Consider the following 22,335-nt stretch of genomic DNA (forward strand, 5'->3'; position numbering starts at 1 on the left):
GGGAAAAAAAAAGAAAAGTCTGCAATCAAATCCAAAAGACTAGGGATGGAAACCTCCGGGTGGAATAAGACAAGTAACAAATCATCAGCATGAGCAACTACTTTAGATCCCTGTTGTCCATTTAAAATCCTAGAGATACCATCTCTCTGCTGTAGATCCAACAAGAGGGGCCCCAAAGACAAAATAAAAAGTGAGAGAGGGGACAACACTATCGTGTACCCCAGTGAAGATCAAAACTACCAAAAGGCACAGAGAAGGGCGACCAAAATGATAAAGGGGATGGAACTGCTTCCCTATGAGGAAAGGCTGAAGAGATTAGGGCTGTTCAGCTTGGAGAAGAGACGGCTGAGGGGAATGTGATAGAGGTCTTTAAAATCATGAGAGGTCTAGAATGGGTAAATGTGAATCGGTTATTTACTCTTTCGGATAATAGAAGGATTAGGGGGCACTCATGAAGTTAGCATGTGGCACATTTAAAACTAATCAGAGAAAATTCTTTTTCACTCAACGCACAATTAAACTCTGGGATTTGTTGCCAGGGGATGTGGTTAGTGTAGCTGGGTTTAAAAGAGGTTTGGATAAGTTCTTGGAGGAGAGGTTCATTAACTTCTATTAATATAAGTGGACTTATAAAATAGCCACTGCTATTACTAGCATCAGTAGCATGGGATAGACTTCGTTTTTGGGTACTTTCCAGGTACTTGAACCCTGGATTGGCCACGGTTGGAAACAGAATGCCGGGCTTGATGGACCCTTGTCTGACCCAATGGCAATTTCTTATGTTCTTATATTCTTAAAAGCACGTTATTACCTAAAGGTCACGACCTTGGGCAACTATAAAGTACTCTAATATATCTAATAAAATCATCACCAAACCCAAATCAAGCTAAAATCTTAAACATATAATCCCATTCAACACAATCAAATGCTTTTTCAGCATTGATTGACAGCGTTAGAATGAGGAATTTCAAACCTTAGGCAACTTGGACAAGATTATAAAACAACCGTGAGTTATCAAAGATGCACCGCTCCTTCATGAATCCTGTTCAATTCGGATGAATCAGATCACCCAACAGAGAGTTTAGTTGTGAGGCTAGGACCTTAGAGTAAATCTTATAATCCACATTCTACAGTGAAATTGGATTATAATTCTGTATTATTAGAAGGTCCCTACCTGGTTTTTCTAATAATACAATAAGGGCCTCCAAAAAACTTCTAGCAGCTAGGCCTGTAGCATGAAAAGATTGATGGGAGAGGAGTCTTCCTGACTTATTTTCAGAATAATATCTGGCCTTTTTCATAAAAATACTTTTCCCAACCCTGTGCCTAAGCAGTGTACTGTAGCAGTATTTCAATTTATTAAATTGCATAAGGGTCTTAGATTAACTGCTCTGAATATGTATAGATTCCAGCACGGCTGTCTCTCTCTCCAACTGTGCAATTTCTGTGGTGCACTCTTTATTATATGCTCAATAATGTCTTCCTGTACACTAGCTTTAAATGCATCCCAGATAATAGATTTAGACAAAGAATCTGATTCATTAAATACAAAATATTCACAGATAAGACCAGATAGCTTATCTAAACAGCTCTGATCATCTAGTAACAACTAATTAAATCTCCAAACTGGAGACTGTTATTGAGATTGCAACAAAGAAAGAGAGAGTTTCAGCAGCATGATCTGCAATCAAAATAGGAAAAATCTCATCCTTATTAATCCTAGGCATTAAAGATTTAGATGTTAGAAAATAATCACTCTGAGAATAAGAATTGCGAGAAGTGTCAAAAAAAAGTGTCAAAAAAAAGGTAAAGTTCTTCCCAGTGGGATGCAAAGTTCTCCAGCGATCCACTAAGCCGAGTTCCATCTGCAAGTCCATTAAAACACTTCCAGTAAATTTTTATAATGTTATTTGTTAAATGTAAGCCCCCGAGGCGACAGTTTTGTTTCATTGTACACCGGTGCGATGTGTATATTATACAGGAGCGTCGGTTTATAAAAACTAAAAATAAATAAATAAATAAATAAATAAATTTTAAATGGAGCACGCGTGCACCCATAAACATGCGTATTGGGCACGTGAGCAAATATTCGCTCAATTTTATATCGTGCGTGCAAGTATACGTGCATAATTTAAAATATCCCTGCCTTACATATGTGTGCAGCTTTTTCGCAGGTATTCGCACAAGTGACCATGGGGTAGGGAGGGGGGAGAGAGAAAATCTTTCACTCTGAGGGGACACTTTCAACTCGGGGTGGGTTTTGGGGGTGGGGGGGCAGTGTTACAAGGATCTACAGACCCTTGCGCCCTATGCAGACCAATGTAACACCGCTTCATCAGGACCACTAGTAGAGTTACGTAGGTAGCATGGTGCACGTGCCTACTTATTCTAGACGAGTGCACAGATATTTATGCATGTACTTCCCAGCTTCTTAAAATTCGCATTGCTCGTGGGCGGCCCACATACATGTATATGGGGCTGTTTTTGCACGAACAACTCTTAAGAACATAAGATAAGATATGCCATACTGGGTCAGACCAAGGGTCCATCAAGCCCAGTATGTTGTTTCCAACAGTGGTCAATCCAAGTCACAAATACCTAGCAAGTACCCAAACATTAGATAAATCACAAGCTACTGTTGCTTATTAATTACCGTAATAGAAGTTTATGGATTTTTCCTCTGGGAACTTATCCAAACCTTTTTTAAACCCAGTTACACTAACTGTTGTAACCACATCCTCTGGCAATGAATTCCAGAGCTTAACTATGTGCTGAGTGAAAAAGAATTTTCTCCTAAGACAAGCAGAATGGTAGTCCTCACATGTGAGTGATATCATCCGATGGAGCCCGACACGGAAAACCTTTGTCAAAGTTTCTAGAAGCTTTGACCAGCAGACTGAGCATGAACAGCCTGCTTCTATCCACACATCCATGCGAGATCCCCCTTCAGTCTCTTGTTTTCCGCGGTGCAGTTGCCTTGGGGTCCATGACGCTCTCCCTTTTTTCCACTTTTGCCTCGATAATCTCGAGTTTTTTTGTCTATTCCTCATCTGGTCCCCCTTTGCGGTCGATACCGCCTCGGTACGGTAGGTCTTTTCTACCGTTTTTCCATCTTTGTGCTCAATTCCCGACTCCTCGCCTCACAGTGTCGGTCATCAACTGCATGCCAGGTGTTTTTCAAGGCGTCGACCGGTTTTCGTCTGTGCCCGCAGACAATGTCCATCACGGATCCGCATGAGGTTTGTATCCTCTGCCTGTGGACCTCGCACGACATCCGGGGGGTGTCATCTATGCGACCAGATGACACCCAAAGGGCGTCGGGCACGCCTCGATAAAATGGAGAAACGTTTTGGGACTCAAGTCCTCCATGCCTGCATCGGTCCTTTCGACGACTCGAGATCGCGGGGAGCCGTCCAACCCGCTTCCCCTTGCGGTCCCTCTAGTTAGTACTTCTAAGGATCGGGGAGAAGGGGGACTGATTCTCGATGATCTCCCCGCTCTCCCAGACTTCAGGGTCATCAGTTTCCTCGGCGCCAGGGAAAGACCAGGAAAGCACCAGAAATGATCCCGCAAGAATCGACACTGGTCACCGTTGGTGCACCAGTGATGCCTCATCCCCCTCCATCAGTCCTGGCCACCATGGACTTCCAGGAGGAGTTGGACTGCAGAGTGCAGTAGGTGCTGAAAGCGCTGCAAAGCGTTGAGCTGCCGGTGCCACTGGCCCCCATACTGATGCCCGAACCTCTGCCATCTATGTTGGCACCACTGCTGGAGCGTCTGGACGTCCTTCTAGGTGACATACCTATTCAACCGGTGCCCAAGGGACCCTCAGTGCCCCATCGATCACCGATGCCCTCCACCAGAGCGATCCCAATCCTTGGGTTCTCAGAGGAGGAAGATACAACCGGTATTGTGTTCCCTCGCCCACAGTTCCCTGAGCTCTTGACGGATCCCTCTGGCTTGCCACAGCCTCTGATCCCCTCCATACCAGGGGAACAGCCAGTGCCCTCACGGCCTCCAAAGCTCTTGGAGCTCAGGGCTGATGCCCCTCACGGACCTCACCCAAGGCATCCTGGTCACAGTGAGGAAGATGGGGCCCTATGACCCCTGGGTTGACGACTCCACAGACTCGTCCTCGGATTACTCCGAAGTCCCTTTTTCTGAGTCCTCTCCTCCAGAGGAGCGGCGCCGGTCACCACCTGTGGACTTGTCTTTTACAGGATTTGTCAGGGTGATGGCCAAGGCCATTTCCCTTTCAGCTTCTTATGGAGGAGATGCGCGCCATAAGATGCTGGATGTTCTCCAGTTCATCAACGCCCCTAAGGAAATCATGACTGTTCCGATCTATGATATTTTCAAAGAACTCCTCCTCCACATGTGGGAGCACCCCATTTCTGTCTCCCCCGTTAACAGGAAGGCCGATGCCACCTACTTGGTGCTACAGGCCATGGGGTTTGATAAGAGACAGCTCCCCCACCAGTCGGTGGTCATAGAGTCCGCCTTAAAAAAAGGCCTGGCGTTCCCGTACCCATGCCTCTGCTTTTCCTGGACTCAAGCATAGGGAGCTGGATGCCCTGGGAAGAAAGATCTTCCAAGGTGCCATGCTGGTTGCCCGCATCACCACCTACCAACTTTATATGACCCAGTTCAACCGCAATCTTTGGAAACGAGTCCAAGATTTCACGGAGGGTCTTCCCCAGCAACAGCAGGAAGCCCTTGCCACCATTGCCTTGCTGGGTCTGGAGGCGGGAAAACACGAGGTGCACTCCACTTACGATGGTTTTGAGATGGCAGCCCGCTTAGCTACCTTGGGCATTGGTGCCAGAAGAATGGCTTGGCTCTGGGCCTCTGATTTCCGGCTGGACATCCAGGCAGGCTTGCCAACCTCCCCTGTACAGGTGAGAACCTGTTCGGGGATAAGATCAGGGATGCAGTGGCGCAACTGAAGGACCATCATGATACCCTTCAGCAGCTGTCTGCTAGTGCCTTGGAAGGGCTGTCCTCAGCCAGGAAATCCTCCAGGCTGGGTTCTCAAAAATCATTTTATAGATAGAGGAAATATTATCCTCCAGCCGCTCAGATTCATCCGCTTCGCGCTGGTTCCAGGGGTTGTCCCCACTAACAGCGTGCACCTAGGCACCAACCGGCTCCTCAGCAAGCCCCAGCTACAGGCTTTTGACTGGCGGTGAGGGAGCGCAAGTCAGCTGGCCATACCCCTAACGTTTCATCCCCCAGTCGGCGGCAGGCTCCTCAGCTTTTCCTGTCACTGGGAAGAGATAGCATCGGACCTCTCCGTCATTTGCCAGGGATACCGTCTGCACTTCAGCTGGCCCCCAGAGACCTCTCCCCCATGTCCATCGTGGGATTAGTCCGCCCATCTGGTCATCCTTCAAACAGATCTCTCCACCCTCCTTGCAGTGGGTTCATTGGAACCAGTCCCTTGCCATCAACAGGGCCAAGAGTTCGACTTGGTATTTCCTCATTCCAAAAAGGAATGGCGGCTTGCGCCCCGTTCTCAACCTCAGGGCATTGAACAAGTTTCTCGTAAGAGAAAAATTCAGGATGGTCTCTCAGGGCACGTTGATCCCGCTCCTCCAAAGAGGAGACTGGCTTTGCTCCCTCGATCTCAAGGAGGCGTACGCCACAGGAAGTACCTCCGCTTTATGGTGGGGAGTGCACATTACCAGTACAAAGTGCTGCCCTTTGGGCTGACATCGCCCCCCCCCGCATCTTCACCAAATGCTTAGCAATGGTAGCTACCTACCTCAGGCATCGCTCGGTCCATGTGTTTCCAAACCTGGATGACTGACTGGACAGGAGCGACTCTCGCTCTGGTGCCTTGCAAGCTGTGGCCTTGACGGTGCAGACCCTGCAGACAGTGGGGTTCGTTATAAACTTCCCCAAGTCGCACCTCTGTGCATCCCCTCAGCTGGACTTCATAGTCATCAGGTTGGACATGGCACAAACGAAGGCTTTTCTGCCAAGGGACCGAGCGATCACCCTTGCCTCGCTGGCTACCCTTGTCCATGACAGCAGCCACTTTCTGCTCTGCCTACTGGGCCATATGGCGGCCTCCATCCATGTGACTCCCTTGGCCCACTTCTACATGAAGGAGCCCCAGTAGGGCTTGCAGTCCCAGTGGCGGCAGGCATCTCGGGATCTAGAGGCTCCAATCACTGTCATGGACCCTCTGAGGATATCCCTGGCTTGGTGGGAAGATCTTTGTGACCTAGAACGAGGACTTCCCTTCCAGCCTGCTCTGCCCAGGTGACTCTTACCAATGATGCTTCCCCCCAAGGGTGGGGAGCCCACACGAACGGCCTTCATATGCAAGGCCTCTGGACCGCTGTCAGATAAACTTTCTATTGTTTGGGGCCATATGGTACACCTTGTGGCCGTTCAGAGATCAGTTGTCATCCAAGGAAGTTCTGATCCTGACAGACAACCAGGTCGCGATGTGGTACATCAACAAACAGGGCAGCACTGGTTCATTCTTCCTCTGCCAAGAAGTGGTGCAAGGTCTGGAACTGGGCCCTCTCTCGTGATGTATCTGCATACAACCTACTTGCCAGGTCATCTCAATGTGCTAGCAGACCGTCCCAGCCGGTCCTTCCTCCCACACGAGTGGTCTTTCAACCCAGTGGTGGCGGCTGATCTATTCCGCCGATAGGGTACCCTGGATGTGGACCTGTTCGCCTCCCCTCACAACCACAAGGTGAGCAGATTCTGCTCCCTAGTGGTGGGGAACGACCATCCAGCCTCTGTGATGCCTTCTCCCTTCACTGGGGGCAGAGCCTCCTGTATGCACATGCCCCCTCTATCGCTCCTCTCGAAGACTCTGTCGAAACTTCAACAGGACAGGGAGACCATGATACTCATGGCACCTTTTTGGCCTCAGCAGATTTGGTTCCCACTTATGCAGGACCTGTCGGTGCAAGCACCCATCCGGCTGGGGACGGCACCCAAACCTATATCGCAGAATCAGGGCACCCTACACAATCCAAACCTCTGGGCACTGGCCCTCACAGTTTAGATGTGTTGAGCTCGTAGTCCTCCAGCCATTACAGCTCTCAGGTTGTGTTTCCCGGGTTCTGGTGGAGTCCCAGAAACCTTCAACCAGGAAGTCCTACAGCTCGAAGTGGAAGCATTTTTCCATCTGGTGTGGAGGGCATGGGTTAGACCCTTTTTCATGCCCTCTCCCCGGCTGCTGGACTACCTGTGGTACCTGTTCGAGTCCGGGCTCCAGACCAGTTCCATCAGGGTGCACCTCAGCGGTGTCAGCGTATATCATCGAGGTGTTGCTGGCACGCCTGTTTCGGTCCAGCCCCTAATGGGCCGTTTCATGCGGGGTCTCCTCCAGCTGAAGCCCCCTCTTTGACCTCCGGTAGTGTCTTGGGACCTCAACGTTGTCCTGGCAAGACTGATGCGGCCTCCTTTCGAGCCACTGCAGTCCTGTGACCTGAAGTTCCTCTCCTGGAAAGTCATATTCCTGGTAGTGATCACTTCTGCTCGTAGGGTCAGTGAGCTTCAGCCTCTGGTTATGTATGTACCATACACGAAGTTCTTCCATGACCGTGTGGTATTGAGTACGCATCTAAGTTTCTGCCCAAGGTCGTGACTGATTTCCACCTCCGCAAACCCATCTTTTTTCCGAGGGTGGGATTGGGGAGGGGTTTGGTGGGATCAATTAAAATGAGGGGCATTATCACATTGTGCGGTAGTGTAATGCACACTATTGCACATGTTTAACGCCAAAAATAACTACACCTTTTTTCCTGGCATTAAGCTGTGCAATAGGCCTGAAATGCAATTTGCGATAAATATCACAAATTCTGTTTCTGGCATTTTTGGCCATGGGGAGAGTGAAGAGGGAGAGCAGATAGAGGGGGGAGGGGAGAGAGAGAGAGCGCGGGCCTCTGGGGTGGCGCACACATAGTCAACTATTTATACCACTATAGGAGGGCCAGCTAGTAACTCGAGGTGAGGATTTGGTGGTGGTCTAGGGTTCTGGGGCCAATTTTACATGCAGAGTGAGATGTACGAACAGCACGGTTGACCTCGGTGAAGATTTGAATAAATTTGTAAAATTTGCGTTGTGATAACTATCGCATGCATTACGGCGTTATTGTGTGCGTTAAGGTCATAATGCATTTTGATGAATGACCCTGTAAGTTAGGAGCATTCCGGAAGTGTAACTGGAAGAAGTTGAGTTAGCCGGCTAAGTTAGGGGCATTCCGGGGGCATAACTGGAAAGAGTTGAGTTAGCTGGATAAGTTAGAGATGTTCTGGGGCGTAACTGGGAGAAGTTGAGTTAGCCGGCAAGGGCCTCATTTACTAAGCATTTTTGTCATAGACTCAGAATGAGAGAAAAGCCTAGGTAAATTAGGCCTGAAGTTAGTGTGGTTCTGTGGTCATAACTGAGATGAGTTGTTAGCCAGCTAAGTTAGGGGTGTTCTAGAGGCGTAACTGGGTGGAGTTCAGTTAGCCAGCTAAGTTAGGGGTAATCTGGTGGTGTAACTGGGATGAATTCAGTTAGCCAGCTAAGTTAGGGGTGTTCTGGGGGCGTAAGTAGGAGGAGTTGTTAGCCAGCCAAGTTAGGGGTGTTCTCTGGGCATAACTAGGAGGAGTTGAGGTAGCCAGCTAAGTTAGGGGTGTTCTCTGGGCATAACTGGAAGGAGATGAGTTAGCTGGCTAAGTTAGGGGTGTTCCAGGAGCGTAGCTGGGATGAGTTGAGTTAGCCAGCTAACCGTAGGATTTATCATTCCATTATAAATATAGCGGAATGATGAGCCGCAGCTAGAAAAGGGGCGGGGGGCGATAGTGTGCACCTGGCCACATCGCGGCAATGCGACATACACTATCGCCCCCACAGCGCCACCATAAAAGGTGTAGTTATTTCCAGCGCTGTGTTAAACATTATCGCCTGCAGTGATACTGGAGAAAATTATTTTCCTAACCTCGCCCAAACCCCTCCCCTTTCCCTCATTTAAATGATATCATTGTGATGAGGTCATTATCGCATGTGTTAAGGTGTTATCGCACGCAATAAGGCCGTAATGCACATGATAACGGCCCATCGCGTTTAGAAAAATGACCCTGTCAGTTAGGGGTATTCTGGGGGTATAACTGGGAGGAGTTGTTAGCTGGCTAAGTTAGGGGCATTCTGGGGCGTAGCTGGAAGTTGAGTTAGCTGGCTAAGTTATCCAACTAATTCCAATGTTTAAAGTTAGCCAGCTGAGTCTGGTCAGGCCAAAGAGCTGCCCTAAAGTTATCCAGATAAAGTTAGCCAGCTAACTTTAAGATAGTCAGCTATATTCAATAGTGCGGCTGCACCTTTGAATATCACTCCAAAGTTAGCTGGAGAAGTTTATCCGCCTAACTGCTAGCTGGACAGTTAGGGGCGGATTTTAAGAGCCCTGCTCGCCTAAATCCGCCCAAATCCGGGCGGATTTAGGCGAGCAGGGCCCTGCGCGCCGGTAAGCCTATTTTACATAGGCCTACCGGCGCGCGCAGAGCCCCGGGACTCGTGTAAGTCCCGGGGTTTTCGGAGGGGCCGTGTCGGGGGCGGGCCCGAACCGCGCGGCGTTTTCGGGGCGTGCCGGGAGCGTTCCGGGGGCGGGCCTGGGGGCGTGGCTACGGCCCGGGGGCGTGGCCGCGCCCTCCGGACCCGCCCCCAGATCGCGTCCCGGCGCGCTAGTGGCCCGCTGGCGCGCGGGGATTTACTTCTCCCTCCGGGAGGCGTAAATCCCCCAACAAAGGTAAGGGGGGGGTTTAGACAGGGGCGGGTGGGTTAGGTAGGGGAAGGTGAGGGGAGGGCAAAAGAAAGTTCCCTCCGAGGCCGCTCCGATTTCGGAGCTGCCTCGGAGGGAACGGGGGTTGGCTGCGCGGCTCGGCGCGCGCCGGCTATACGAAATCGATAGCCTTGCGCGCGCCGATCCCGGATTTCAGCGGATACGCGCGGCTAAGCGCCTATCTACTGAAATCCAGCTTACTTTTGTTTGCGCCTGGAGCACCAACAAAAGTACGCCTATTCGCGGTTTTTGAAAATCTACCCCTTACTGAATATGGACCTCATAATTTATGTAATACTTAACCACAGGGAAGGCACAAAGTTTTTCCTAGCTTCCCAAGCCCATCCTGGAGACCCCACAGGCAGGATATGTGCAATAAATATTGCATGCTTTTATGTCATGCATATTCATTGTGTATATCCTGAGAACCTGTCTGACTGGGAAGCCCTGCCCTGAGACTTTGTTTTGCTTTCCTCTGGTAATAAGAGGTGAGATTTGCAGCTGATTTGCAGCTGATAGGTAACTGCTTCCACCAGGCCCAGCTGCACTTTAGCAGATCTTTCATATGGGACATTGAAAAATATCAGCACACCTGAGATGTTTTAGAGAGGTGAGGGAGGAAAATCAATCTAGTTTTCTCCTGGGACCCAATACTGACCGGTAGGTGCCAGCAACAAGGTGAAATGAAGACACCAACCTTTAGTGGCACCAACCTTCACATAAGGCACATCAGTGCAAAACTGACAATTTTCTGGTCCCATCATGCAACATTAACTCCCCACAAGACTAGATAGGCTGTAATGATATTTTTCTGTTCTCTGTTTCACTTACTCTTCCTATCTCTTTCCCCCTTTTGGCTTTCTACTACCCCCTCTACAACTTCTCATATTTACCTGAGATCTGCTTGTACTCCTCTGCATGAGGCCCCATCTTCTCCTTCCCTGTGCTCTCCCTCCTCCTTTACCTTGTTCTTAGTGCTGTTCCCCCGCTTCTGTTCTCTCGTTCTCCTGTCACCTTCCCCTCTTATACTGTACTAATAGTGTGAGCCTGCAGCAGCATGGGGCTGAGCTAGCCAGAAAGCTCTTCTCCTCTGCTGCCTCCTGTGACCTGTGATTGGTCATTGCAATCATTCTGAAAACCAAAACACTCCGAAGAGAGAGTGTGGGAGAAAAACCGATCAGGGATTGCACACATTACTGAACATAGGAGACTCCTGTTATTGATGGAGGGTGTTCTACAGTGGGTCTGCTGCTCCCAGCTGCCCATTAAGCTCCTGTTGAGCACAAAAACATACATAAGAACCACCATACTTGGTCAGACCAAGGATCCATCAAGCCCAGTATTTTGTTTCCACAGTGTCCAAGCCAGGTCACAAGTACCTGGCAGGATCCCAAATAGTAAATAGATTAATAAGGTTAATGGACTTTTCCTTCAGGAACTTGTCCAAACAAACCCACCTAATTAACTGCCTTTACCATATCCTCTGACAATGAATTCCAGAGCTTAATTGTACATTGAGTGAAAAAATATTTTCTCCAATTTATTTCAAATGTGCTATATAGTAATTTCATGGAGTGTCCCCTAGTCTTTCTATTGTTTGAAAGAGTAAATAACCAATTCACATTTACCCCTTCTAGACCTCTCATGATTTTAAAGACCTCTGTCATATCAGCCGTCTCTTCTCCAAGCTGAAGAGCTTTAACCTGTTTAGCCTTTCCTCATAGGGGAGCTGTTCCATCCCCTTTATCATCCTGTACCTTTTCTAGTTCTTCACTGTTGTCAGGCTCCACTGGAACTGGAGCTGCAGGGTTATGGGCAGAGCAGGCATATATGGTGTGCACAATCCTGAACATGCATTAGGAACAGCTTTCTACTGGAAAGTTATTTCTGCTATGTCCCAGTTCTGTATATTCCCGAGGAAGCTTTCTGCTGCACTAAAACTCTCCTAAAGATCATGACAGTAAGTGCCAGGCTCCTCCATACAAAGATCACACTGTATGTATGATCTTTACTTGTAGGTGCAGAGAGTGTGTACCGTGGGCCGCAGTGAACAGGATGCTCGGAAAGGCACGATCTCTCAGTATTTCACCACCTTGCACTGTCCCGTGTGTGATGGGCTCACCCAGCACGGTATCTGCAGTAAGTGCAGGAGCCAGCCCCAGGAAGTGGCGATTATTCTTAACCAAGAAATACGGCAGCTGGAACGCCAGCAGGACCAGCTAGGAAAGGTAAGGCACAATCCTTCCAGCCATATTCCGACTGATTTAATCATTGGAGGAAGCTTAGTGATGGTGAAAGAAGGTAAGGGAAAGAACGTGAGCCTAACAAGGTTATATGTTATAAAGTTTAATTTGGGGAAGGGTGTATGACTTTTTATTAGCCACATTGATGGATATGGGATTGAGTCTGGAAAATTTGGGTGAGACGTAGATATGGAATGAGGAAACTATACAGGGATTGTATTGACTATTTCCATACTAAATCATGTTGATTATGGTACATGGGATGTACATTGAGTTATCAATTTTTGTACTCTGCTTTGTTTGGGTTGTTTGGCCTATAAAGGTGGTCTAAATGAAAATTGGTCCTTACCTGCTAGTTTTTGTTCCTGTAGTACCACGGATCAGTCCAGACAGCTGGGTTTTGCCTCCCTTCCAGCAGATGGAGACAGAGAAGAACTTCGAGAGAGCCCTCTCTTATCCCGGTGTGCCACCTACTGCTCCTCCGTATTTGTTCATACCCAAGCAGAAATATTTTAAAGAATAACCATTTTTAACCTAACGCCATCCCTCCTGAACGAGCAGAGGATGAAGAATAAAACTTTTACAACAAGAAAAAGGTCTTAGACAAAAAAACCTGTACATTTCTTCAGAAAAAAAGCTACAATTAAACAGGACAGTACAGAGCGAGCAGACTCTCCACCCATAACCTGGAAACACCCACAATGGGCGGGCATCTGGACTGCTCCGTGGTACTACAGGAACGAAAATTAGCAGGTAAGGACCAATTTTCCTTTCCCTGTACGTACCCAGATCAGTCCAGACAACTGGGATGTACCCAAGCTCTCCTAAATAGGGTGGGTCTGCGAGAGCCCTTCTCGGATGACTCTGGCCCTGAAACTGGCGGGGTCCAAATCCTGGACAATCTGTAGTGTCTGGTAAAGGTATGTAAATACCTCCAGGTAGCTGCCCTGCAGATTTCCTGTGGAGAAACAAGCTGACACTCTGCCCATGAAGCCGCCTGCGCTAGGGTAGAATGAGCCTTCAAGCCCTCTGGGACTGGGCGACCAGACCCGATATAAGCAGACGCTATAGACTCCTTTCACCAACGAGCAATAGTCACTTTAGACGCCGATTGTCCCTTCTTCGCCCCATGCTACAGAATGAAAAGGTGATCCGACAGATGGAACCCGTTGGTAGCCTCAAGATAGAGCAGCAAAGCACGCCTGACATCTAGCTGTCTAAGTTGTCTCGCACGAGGACCTGTCAGCTCCACAGCCAGGAAAACCGGAAGCCCCACCAGTTGATTCACGTGAAAAGCAGAAACCACTTCCGGCAAAAAAGGTGGGACAGTATGCAGTGATACTCCCGAATCCGAAATGTGGAGAAAAGGCTCCCTACAGGACAAGGCCTGGAGCTCTGAGACCCTCCTGGATGAACAAATGGCCACCAAAAACACCACCTTCAATGCAAGATCCTTTAAGGTAGCCTTCCTGAGCGGCTCAAAAGGGGCCTCGCACAAACTCTGGAGAATCAGATTCAAACTCCAGAAGGGGCATAGCCTGCAAGTTGGGGGGCACACATGCTTCTCACCCTGGAGAAAATGCACCACGTCTAGATGAGTTGCCAAATGAGCACCCCGATTATGGCTCCGCAAACATCCTAGGGAATAAATCTGAGCCTTCAGCGAATTATAAGACAATCCTTTGTCTAAGCCACTCTGCAGAAAGGAGAGAACTAGAGCCACCAAAGCCTTACGAGGATCCTTCACTTGAGGCTGACACCAGGCCTCAAAGACCTTTAATACACATACATAGGCCAGCAACGTGGAGGTTTTCCGGGCCTGCAACAGGGTGGAAATAAACACCTCTGGGTAACCCTTCTTCCTCAATTGCTGCCTCTCAAAAGCCAGGCTGCAAGACAAAAGCGATCCCCGCCTGATCGAAAAATATAGGCCCCTGACGAAGGAGATTCAGAATGTGACCGAGTCTGCGAGGGCCCTCCAAGGCCAGATTCACCAGGTCCGCGAACCAAGGCCTGCATGGCCATTCCGGTGCTACGAGAATCACCCGACCCAGGTGAAGTTCTATCCTCTGAAGAATTTTTCCCACCAGCAGCCACGGGGGAACACGTAAAGGAGGACATCGTGTGGCCAAGGGACTACTAGGGCATCGACGCCCTCCGCGTTGTAATCCCTTCTGTGACTGAAAAAACGCATCGCCTTGGTATTTATGAGTCACCATCAAATTCATGTGAGGTTCGCCCCACTTGCAACAAATCAGACGCATAGCGGCATCTGACAGCTCCCACTCTCCTGGGTCTAGCTGTTGTTGACTCAAGAAGTCCGCCTGCATGTTGATCGATCCCACGATGTGAGATGCTACCAACATCGCTAGATGCTGTTCCGCCCAGGACATGAGCCTCTCCGCTTTGAATACTACGGGACAACTCTTGGTTCCTCCCTGCCAATTGATGTAGGCTACGGTCGTCGCATTGTAGGACAGAACTCTGAATGCCTGATTGCGCAGGAGGGGGAGAAAACTCTGCAGGGCCAGCCGAACTGCCCTTTACGCAAGACGATTGATCGACCAGGACGCTTCCACTGGAGACCACCGGCCCTGAACTGACCGAGTCTGGCATACCGCTCCTCAACTGGAGAGACTGGCATCTGTTGTCACCACCATCCACTGGGGTAACTCCAGATTCAAACCGCGCTCCAGGTTGTCCTGGGCGAGCCACCACACAAGACTGGATCTAGCAATGCTGGTAAGCAGATGCAGTACATGGAATTGCTCAGACAGCAGGTTCCAGCGTGATAGCAAAGCAGCTTCAAGCAGCCTCATATGTGCAAAGGCCCATGGGACCAGTTCCAAGGTTGATACCATGGAACCAAGAACCTGCATGTAATTCCAGACCCTGGCCACCGAGGCTTGCAAGAGACGTTGGACTTGGCAGCGCAATTTAAGGATTCTGTCCTTTGAGAGGAACACCTTGCCCACACAGGTATCGAAACGCGCTCCCAAAAAATTTAGGACCTGGGATGGGGTTAGATTGCTCTTGGCGAGGTTGACCACCCAGCCCAGAGATCTCAGGCTGTGGAGGATGACATCCACTGCCAGCGTGCACTGGTTGGCCGACTTCGCTCGGATGAACCAATCGTCCAGATAGGGATGCACCAGGGACCCCCCCCCCTCTTTCCGTAGGGCTGCCACCACCACCACCATAACTTTGATAAAGGTCATGGCAAGGCCAAACAGTAGAGCGCAAAATTGAAAATGTTGTCCAAGAACCATAAACCTATCTCTGATGATCCTTACGAATCCCGATGTGAAGATAGGCTTCTGTCAGATCCAGTGATGCCATAAATTCGCCCTTCCATATGACTGAAAGGCGGTACCTTGAGGGCCACGTTCAACTTTTTTAAGTCTAGGATGGGCCAAAAGGTTCCCTCCTTCGGGACCACGAAGTAAATGAAGTAACATCCTGTTCTGATCTCTGATGGGGGAACCGGCACGATGGCCCCTAGGCTTTGGAGATGCTCCAGGGTCTGACGAACGACAGACACTTTTTCTGGGGACCCACAAGGGGACACCAGAAACAGGCTGCGTAACGGGTGAGCAAACTCTAATGTTAGGAGTGTTCTATCACGCTGAGCACCCACTGGTCTGGTGTGATTTTGACCCACTCCTTTTAACAGAGTCAGCCGACCCCCTATAACCTGGTCCGAGGAATGGGCCGGCCAGAACTCATTGGGCAGCTTTAGCTCTGCTGGGCCCTTGCCCTGAAAAATCACAGGCTGATCAACACCCTCGATAAGCCTGCGACCAAGACTGGAACCTCCCCGAGGCCTGTCTTTGGCCCATGCCCTGCGCTCTGCTCTGCCGAAAACATCTTTGGCCTCAAAAATGAGAGTGAGCTGTGGGGAAGCCTTTTGTCCCTTCAGCCTTTCTTCAGGCAGCTTATGCACTTTACTATCACCCAGCTGCTTTATTAGTTGCTCCAAGTCCTGTCTGAAGAGCAGCCTGCCCTTAAAAGGAAGAGCACCAAGCTGGGCTTTTGAGGATACATCCGCAGCCCAATTACGGAGCCACAGGAGCCTCCTGGCAGAGACTGCAGACACCATGGTCCGCAACAAGGTGCGAAGGTGGTCACACAAAGCGTCCGTGCCATACGCGACGGCAACTTCCAGACGTTCCGCCTGCTTCGCCTCTTGGGGCTCTAACTCCTTAGCGCTGATCAACTGCTGCACCCAGCGGAGGCCCGCCCTGAGCATGTAACTACTGCAGACCGCAGCTCGAATACCAAGGGCAGAAACCTCGAAAATCCTCTTGAGGTGACCTTCCAGCTTGTGATCCTGGAGATCTTTCAATGCTGCCGCCGCTCCGGCCACTAGGATGGTAGTTCGCTTTGTGACCATTGAAACAGATGCGTCCACTTTCAGAACCCATAACAGGTCCAAAGTGTCTTCCGGAAGAGAGTAGAGTTTGTCCATGGCTCTGCCAACCTTGAGTCCAGTTGGAGTATCCCACTCCCGAGCCATTATTTGCTACAACATGGAGTGGAGAGAAAAAGTTTGAGTGGAGCCCCACTAAGACTGGATCCACCGTATCCGGACTGGGGACCACGGGAGCTGCCACAATCCCCAACTCCTGCAGAACATGTGGAATTAGGGGGGGTCAGCTCCTCCCGACGGCATAGGCGGATCACTTTAGGGTCGTCACCCTCAACCGAGGAAGTAATGCCAGACTCACGTCCGAGGTCCGAGCCATTGGAGGGTGGAGGAGGATCCTCCTGACCCTGCTCCTGGTTGGACTGATCCGTCTCTACCTCCCATGAAACTCCACGCTCTGCGGGAGCCTGAATCGTCCGGATGTGTGTCGCCACTGGCGGATCCTCCTTCCTGGCCACCTTCCCAGGTGGGCCTTCAGGAACTTGATCCACGGGAAGACCCCTCTTCTGAGCACCACTTGCCAAAAAAGCCTGGTGCATTAAGAGGATGAACTCAAGGGAAAAAACAGTCTGGCCCCCTAGAGACCCTCCCAGGGTACCGGGGCCCCCTTCAGAGCATCCCCCGGGCCTCATCGGGGCAAAAATCGGCGGGAGAAAGTGCTGGAGGAAAATCCCCTCCCCCTAAGGCTCTTGCCTCTGCTACGCAAAAAGTCTCCAAGATGATCGCCGTTTCCACACTGACAAGGAACGTGTCAGCCTGCACCTCAGAGGCAGCAACGGCTCTACCAGAGCCCAGCTGCTGCGAAGAGACCAGCGCAGACGAACTCGGGGAAGGCTCCCCAACAGGGAGACATTGAGTGCAGCAATCGGCCAAATCGCGGCCTGAAAAACACTCCCTGCGGCACGGGCAACGGTTCGAGCGGGGCATAGCGCCAGAGAAGCCACGTGAAGAAAATAAAACCGGCCCCCAAAGAGTGGAGAGAGAACACCTGGCAAAACTCATCGCTGACCGGACGATCGGAGCCGTCCTGCTGCCCGCTCTGACTGCCTGTACGCTAAGCTGTTGTGTTTTGTTTTTTTCCTTCAGGCAGGCACAAATCTTAAAGCCACAGATCTCTCTCTCTCTATATATATATATATATATTTTTTTTTTTTTTTAAAGCAGAGGCTGTGAAGAGGGGGAAGGGAATTGGACCATCAGTTATCATCCCCTACACCCCAAGGAGCTAAGGAGGGGCTTCCCAACCCCTGCTCATTCCTTGCCTGCACCCAGGGAGGATGGTCCCACCAGGACCTAACTACTCCCCGGGAGGTCGCTGCATCCTTAGGACATCCGCTGTCCTTATCCTTGTCTTCTCTTTTGTTTTTATTTTATTTTTATTTTTTTTAAGCTTGGGTCAGAACCACCGGTTTTGCACCACCTTCATCTGCTGGAGACAGAGAAATACTGATGAGCACTAGGTGGTACACCGGGATAAGAGAGGGCTCTCTTGAAGTTTTTCTCTGTCTCCATCTGCTGAAAGGGAGGCAAAACACAGCTGTCTGGACTGATCCAAATATGTACAGGGAAAAATAATTACATTAAATTAAATATGTATACAGTGCAGCTGGTGAGTGTTTGACGACCACCACTACTACTACTACTACCGTTTACCATTTCTAAACTGCTACTAGATATTACTATGTAGTCAAGACAAACATACATGACAGAAGTCTATGGCAGTGATGGCTAACCTATGACACGCATGTCAAAGGTGACACGCCGAGATGTTTTTGCTGACACGCGCAGCGTTTCGTGGACTATCGGGAAATTTTATTTATTTTTTTTATCGGCTGCACTGAGCCGATAACCCAAAAATACAGCCCGACCCTTTAAAATTAGTTTTTTAGTATCCCCCCACCCTCCGGACCTCTCCAACCCCACCCCTCCTCCATGCCCCTGGGCGCAGGGAGGCTCATGCGGCGCAGGGCCTTGGTGAGGCACACGTTACCATGGCCCGAAGAAAAAGATCGCGTTTAAACGTGCTGATGCTCCTCCTCCTTCCTGCCTGTGCGGCCCCGGAAGTAAACGTTGCCGGAGCCGCGTGGGCAGGAAGGAGGAGGAGCATCAGCGCGTGCAGAAGAGGAGCAGCGCTTACGGGCCACCGCGAATCCCAAGTCGCAGCGGCCCGAGAAGAGGAAGAGGCCCGGTAGCAGGGCCGCCATGGCCCGAGAAGATCAGGGCCGCTGCAGAGCCCATCCTGTGGTGACCCACAAAGAGGAGGCCCAGAGGTGAGAGAGAGACTGAGGGTTTGTAGAGGGTGTGTGTGTGCGCGTGTATGAGATGAGTTGAGAGATTGTGTGTGAGAGTGAGGACCTGAATGTTTGCAGAGACAGCATGTGAGAGCCTCTGTGTGTGTGAGAGAGACAGCATGTGACAGTGAGAGCCTGTGCTTGAGCAAGACAGCATGTGGGAGTGAGAGAGAGCCTGTGTGTGTGAGAGTCAGACAGCATGTGCCAGTGAGAGATTGTATGAGAGAGAGCATGTGACAGTGAAGAGCCTGTGTGTGTGTGAGAGAGAGAAATGCATGTGAGAATGAGAACCTGACTGTGTGTTTGAGGAAAGAAGATGGAGAGAAAAGAAACAGAAAAAAAGACAATATAAAAGGAATTGGCAAAAAAAATAAGAAAGGGAAGGTGGGAAAAAAAAAGCCTGTGACCAACCAATTAGAAAACTAAGATCAGACAGCAAAGGTTAAAAAAAAATAAAAATTACTTTTTAGTGATTGGCACATGTAATCTTTGGGAATGTGCAAGAATAGCACTTTCTCTATGCGGATCTCACAATGTATGAGATCAGCATGGAGAAAGTGGAAGCCCACGGGGCCTGCACAGAGGAGGCAGCAGAACGGGCTTCAGTGTCAGTAGCAGCAATCGGCACCTCCCCAATAGCCATGCGGCATCAGTGACAGTGGCAGCAGAGGAATGAGAGAGGCTCCAAGGTTGCTGGCAAAAGAAAGAGATGGGGTCTGCCTTTAGTGTGTGCATGTGTATGAATGGGACTCTGCCTGGGGGTGTATGTGTGTGAATGCATGGGTGCCTGCCTGGGGCTCAGTGTGTGTGTGTTTGAATGACTGGGAGCTTGCCTGGGTGTGTGTGTTTGTGTGAATGTGAGGGAGCCAGTGAGTGTGAGAGCATGAGAAAATCCAGGGGAGTAAGAGTTTGTGGGGGGGGGGGGGTGGAGGGGGAGAGAGTGTCTTACAGCCTGAGAGTGTGTCAGTGTCAGTGAGAGCGAGAGGTTATGGTGGATATAAGAGCATGAATGTGTATGTATGTGACAGTGTATGTGTGAGAGAGAATGGACATGTGAGTATGTGTGAGAGAGAGAGGATAACCTCCTAATCCTCGACAATATCAGGGTGACTGGAAATCAAGAGCTCCCACAGAAGGGGACAGCAGGGGTTCTTTAAAATCCTTATTAGTTTTAATTGAAGATTTAGCCAATGAAAGTCAGCAACAAAAAAGTCACTAAGCAGGTAAGGTAAAGAATTATTTGTTTTTGCTTTATTAATAAATACAGTACATATATTAAAATTATCACTTTTTGTTATTAATTAGAGCTACAAATATCACAAAAGTATGGATTTTTCTAGAAGTGACACACCACCCGAGTTATGCTTGGTGTTTTTTTTATGAATTTTGACACACTGAGCTCAAAAGGTTGGCCATCACTGGTCTATGGGAAGTGTATTTCTCTGAGCACAAGCAGGATGGCAGTCCACACGCATGCCTGTCATCAGATGGAGCCCAGCACAGAAACTTTCAACATACTTCAGCAGCTTTTCTGCACAGCCCACCCACCACTTGTGGATTTTGTGTCTTTCCTGCTGTTAGGGAAAAATTTGCTTCCCAGGGGTGCAAAAATGTTCTCATAGGGGCCGCAGATTTCTCTCATCCCTTTTGTCATCCTTAGTTAGATTATCAGGCATTTTTCAAGTTTTCTTTATTTTTAGCGACCGCATGGTGCACCAGAACTGGTACACAGAGACACACCAGTCAGGTTTTTTCTGTCATTGACTCATTTGATTTTGCTGCTTTAACTTTTCATGTGATGCCCCAGGAGGAGAAGAAAGCCAGTGGCTTCGACAGGTGTCCACTATGTGAAAGGTTCATGTCTATCATTGACCCCCATGATAAAGGAGCAAAATGTTTTCTTTCCTTTTAGATTTATTTCAACTGTGCAACTCTGATTGGATAAATTTATTTATGGTGCAATATGTACATTTTATTATGAATGTTCATCTATTAGCTGCCTAGAGCAGATGGGCAGTTCAGAGAAATTATGTGTGGCTAAGGATGTGATTAATTTGCAACTGCTTGTGGGCGGGGATTTAAACATCCATGCAGATGTCTGCACTTCACTGTGTGCTAATTTAAATGTTGGGCTCTTAATTCAGACACAGAGCAGGTCACATTTTAGACCTGATGTTCTGCCAATAAAAAATGGCTTAAGGAGATTACATTTCAAAAGTGCTTAAAATTGTACGGTCTGATCATAATTTGATTTTCCTTCAAATGAAGTGCACAGCATCTAGAGATATTTGTTCCCATAAGATGAAAAAAAAGTATACGCCCCCTTGTAGATCTGGAATGTTTTCAACAGGATTGGTCTTCTAAATTACTACAGTTTCCGATCCCAGAGAATCTCATATTTTAAATGTGGAAAATTTAGTGACAATATGATTGTCTTCCTTAAAGTCTGTAAGCTGTACACATTAGAAGTCTCCGCAGACAAACTATTTGGTTTACTAGAAATTCAGTGCTTCAGTGAAGAGAGCTGACAGGGTGGAAGAGGAAGAGACAAGATAGTAACACAGAGCAACTGAAAGTGTATAAAACTAAAGAGGTGTAGCTATTTCACTGCTTAAACCGTCCTTGGGAAGATGTTTCAGTGGTAAAAGGCTTGATGGCTAATCCTAGTGAGCATATGCATCACGTTACACTCCTGGATCTGACATCTATCATGTTTTCAGAATGATACAAAAGCTGCTGTGTAAAATGGTCTGTTTATGCTTACTAATGTAACAAGAAGGTGAGATTCAATCAGTAATAGAGAATTTAAAATCCACCTTTTCCTTTCGTTGTTGTGGCATTCTTAAAGGAGTTGCCATGTGAGTTTATAAGTTATTGTGAGGGCTTTGTGCCCAGTCCACTTAAAGAGGCTGTGGCCAGACTCATTCAAACGGATCTGTCCGTTCCATCAGACCAGGGGTCGGGAACCTTTTTGGCTGAGAGAGCCATGAATGCCACATATTTTAAAATGTAATTCCGTGAGAGCCATACAACTACAACCCCCCACCCTCCTGACCTCCCCAAGACCTACCAAATTAATTTACTACAACCCCTACTCTCCTGACGCCCCCCAAGACCTGCCAAAAGTCCCTGGTGGTCCAGCGGGGGTCCAGGGCTCGCAGACAAATCTTTAATAAAAAAGTAAAAATGTAACAAACCCCCCCACCCTCCTGATGCCCCCCAAGACCTCCAAAATTAATTTACTACAACCCCCCACCCTCCTGATGCCCCCAAGACCTGCCAAAAGTCCCTGGTGGTCCAGCGGGGGTCCAGGGCTCGCAGACAAATCTTTAATAAAAAAGTAAAAATCTAACAAAAACCCCCACCCTCCTGACGCCCCCCAAGACCTCCAAAATTAATTTACTACAAACCCCCACCCTCCTGACCCCCCCAAGACCTGCCAAAAGTCCCTGGTGGTCCAGCGGGGGTCCAGGAGCAGTCCGGGAGCGATCTCCTGGACTTGGGCTGTCGGCTGCCAGTAGTCAAAATGGCGCCGACGGCCCTTTGCCCTTACTATGTCACTGGGGTCGACCAATGGCGGCGGT

The 22,335-nt window shown here is 49.1% G+C and overlaps 1 protein-coding gene across 1 annotated transcript in view; it reads left to right on the plus strand.

Annotated features, from left to right (window-relative positions):
- REV3L (REV3 like, DNA directed polymerase zeta catalytic subunit) overlaps positions 1-22,335 on the plus strand; it is a 720,104-nt gene that overhangs the window by 694,648 nt on the left and 3,121 nt on the right. The window contains exon 31 of the mRNA XM_029595253.1: positions 11,810-12,019. Coding sequence (XP_029451113.1) covers positions 11,810-12,019 — 210 coding nt within the window. The remainder of the gene's footprint in view (positions 1-11,809; positions 12,020-22,335) is intronic.

The sequence above is a fragment of the Rhinatrema bivittatum genome, chromosome 3, assembly GCF_901001135.1.
Source record: "Rhinatrema bivittatum chromosome 3, aRhiBiv1.1, whole genome shotgun sequence".
Lineage (NCBI taxonomy): Eukaryota > Metazoa > Chordata > Amphibia > Gymnophiona > Rhinatrematidae > Rhinatrema > Rhinatrema bivittatum.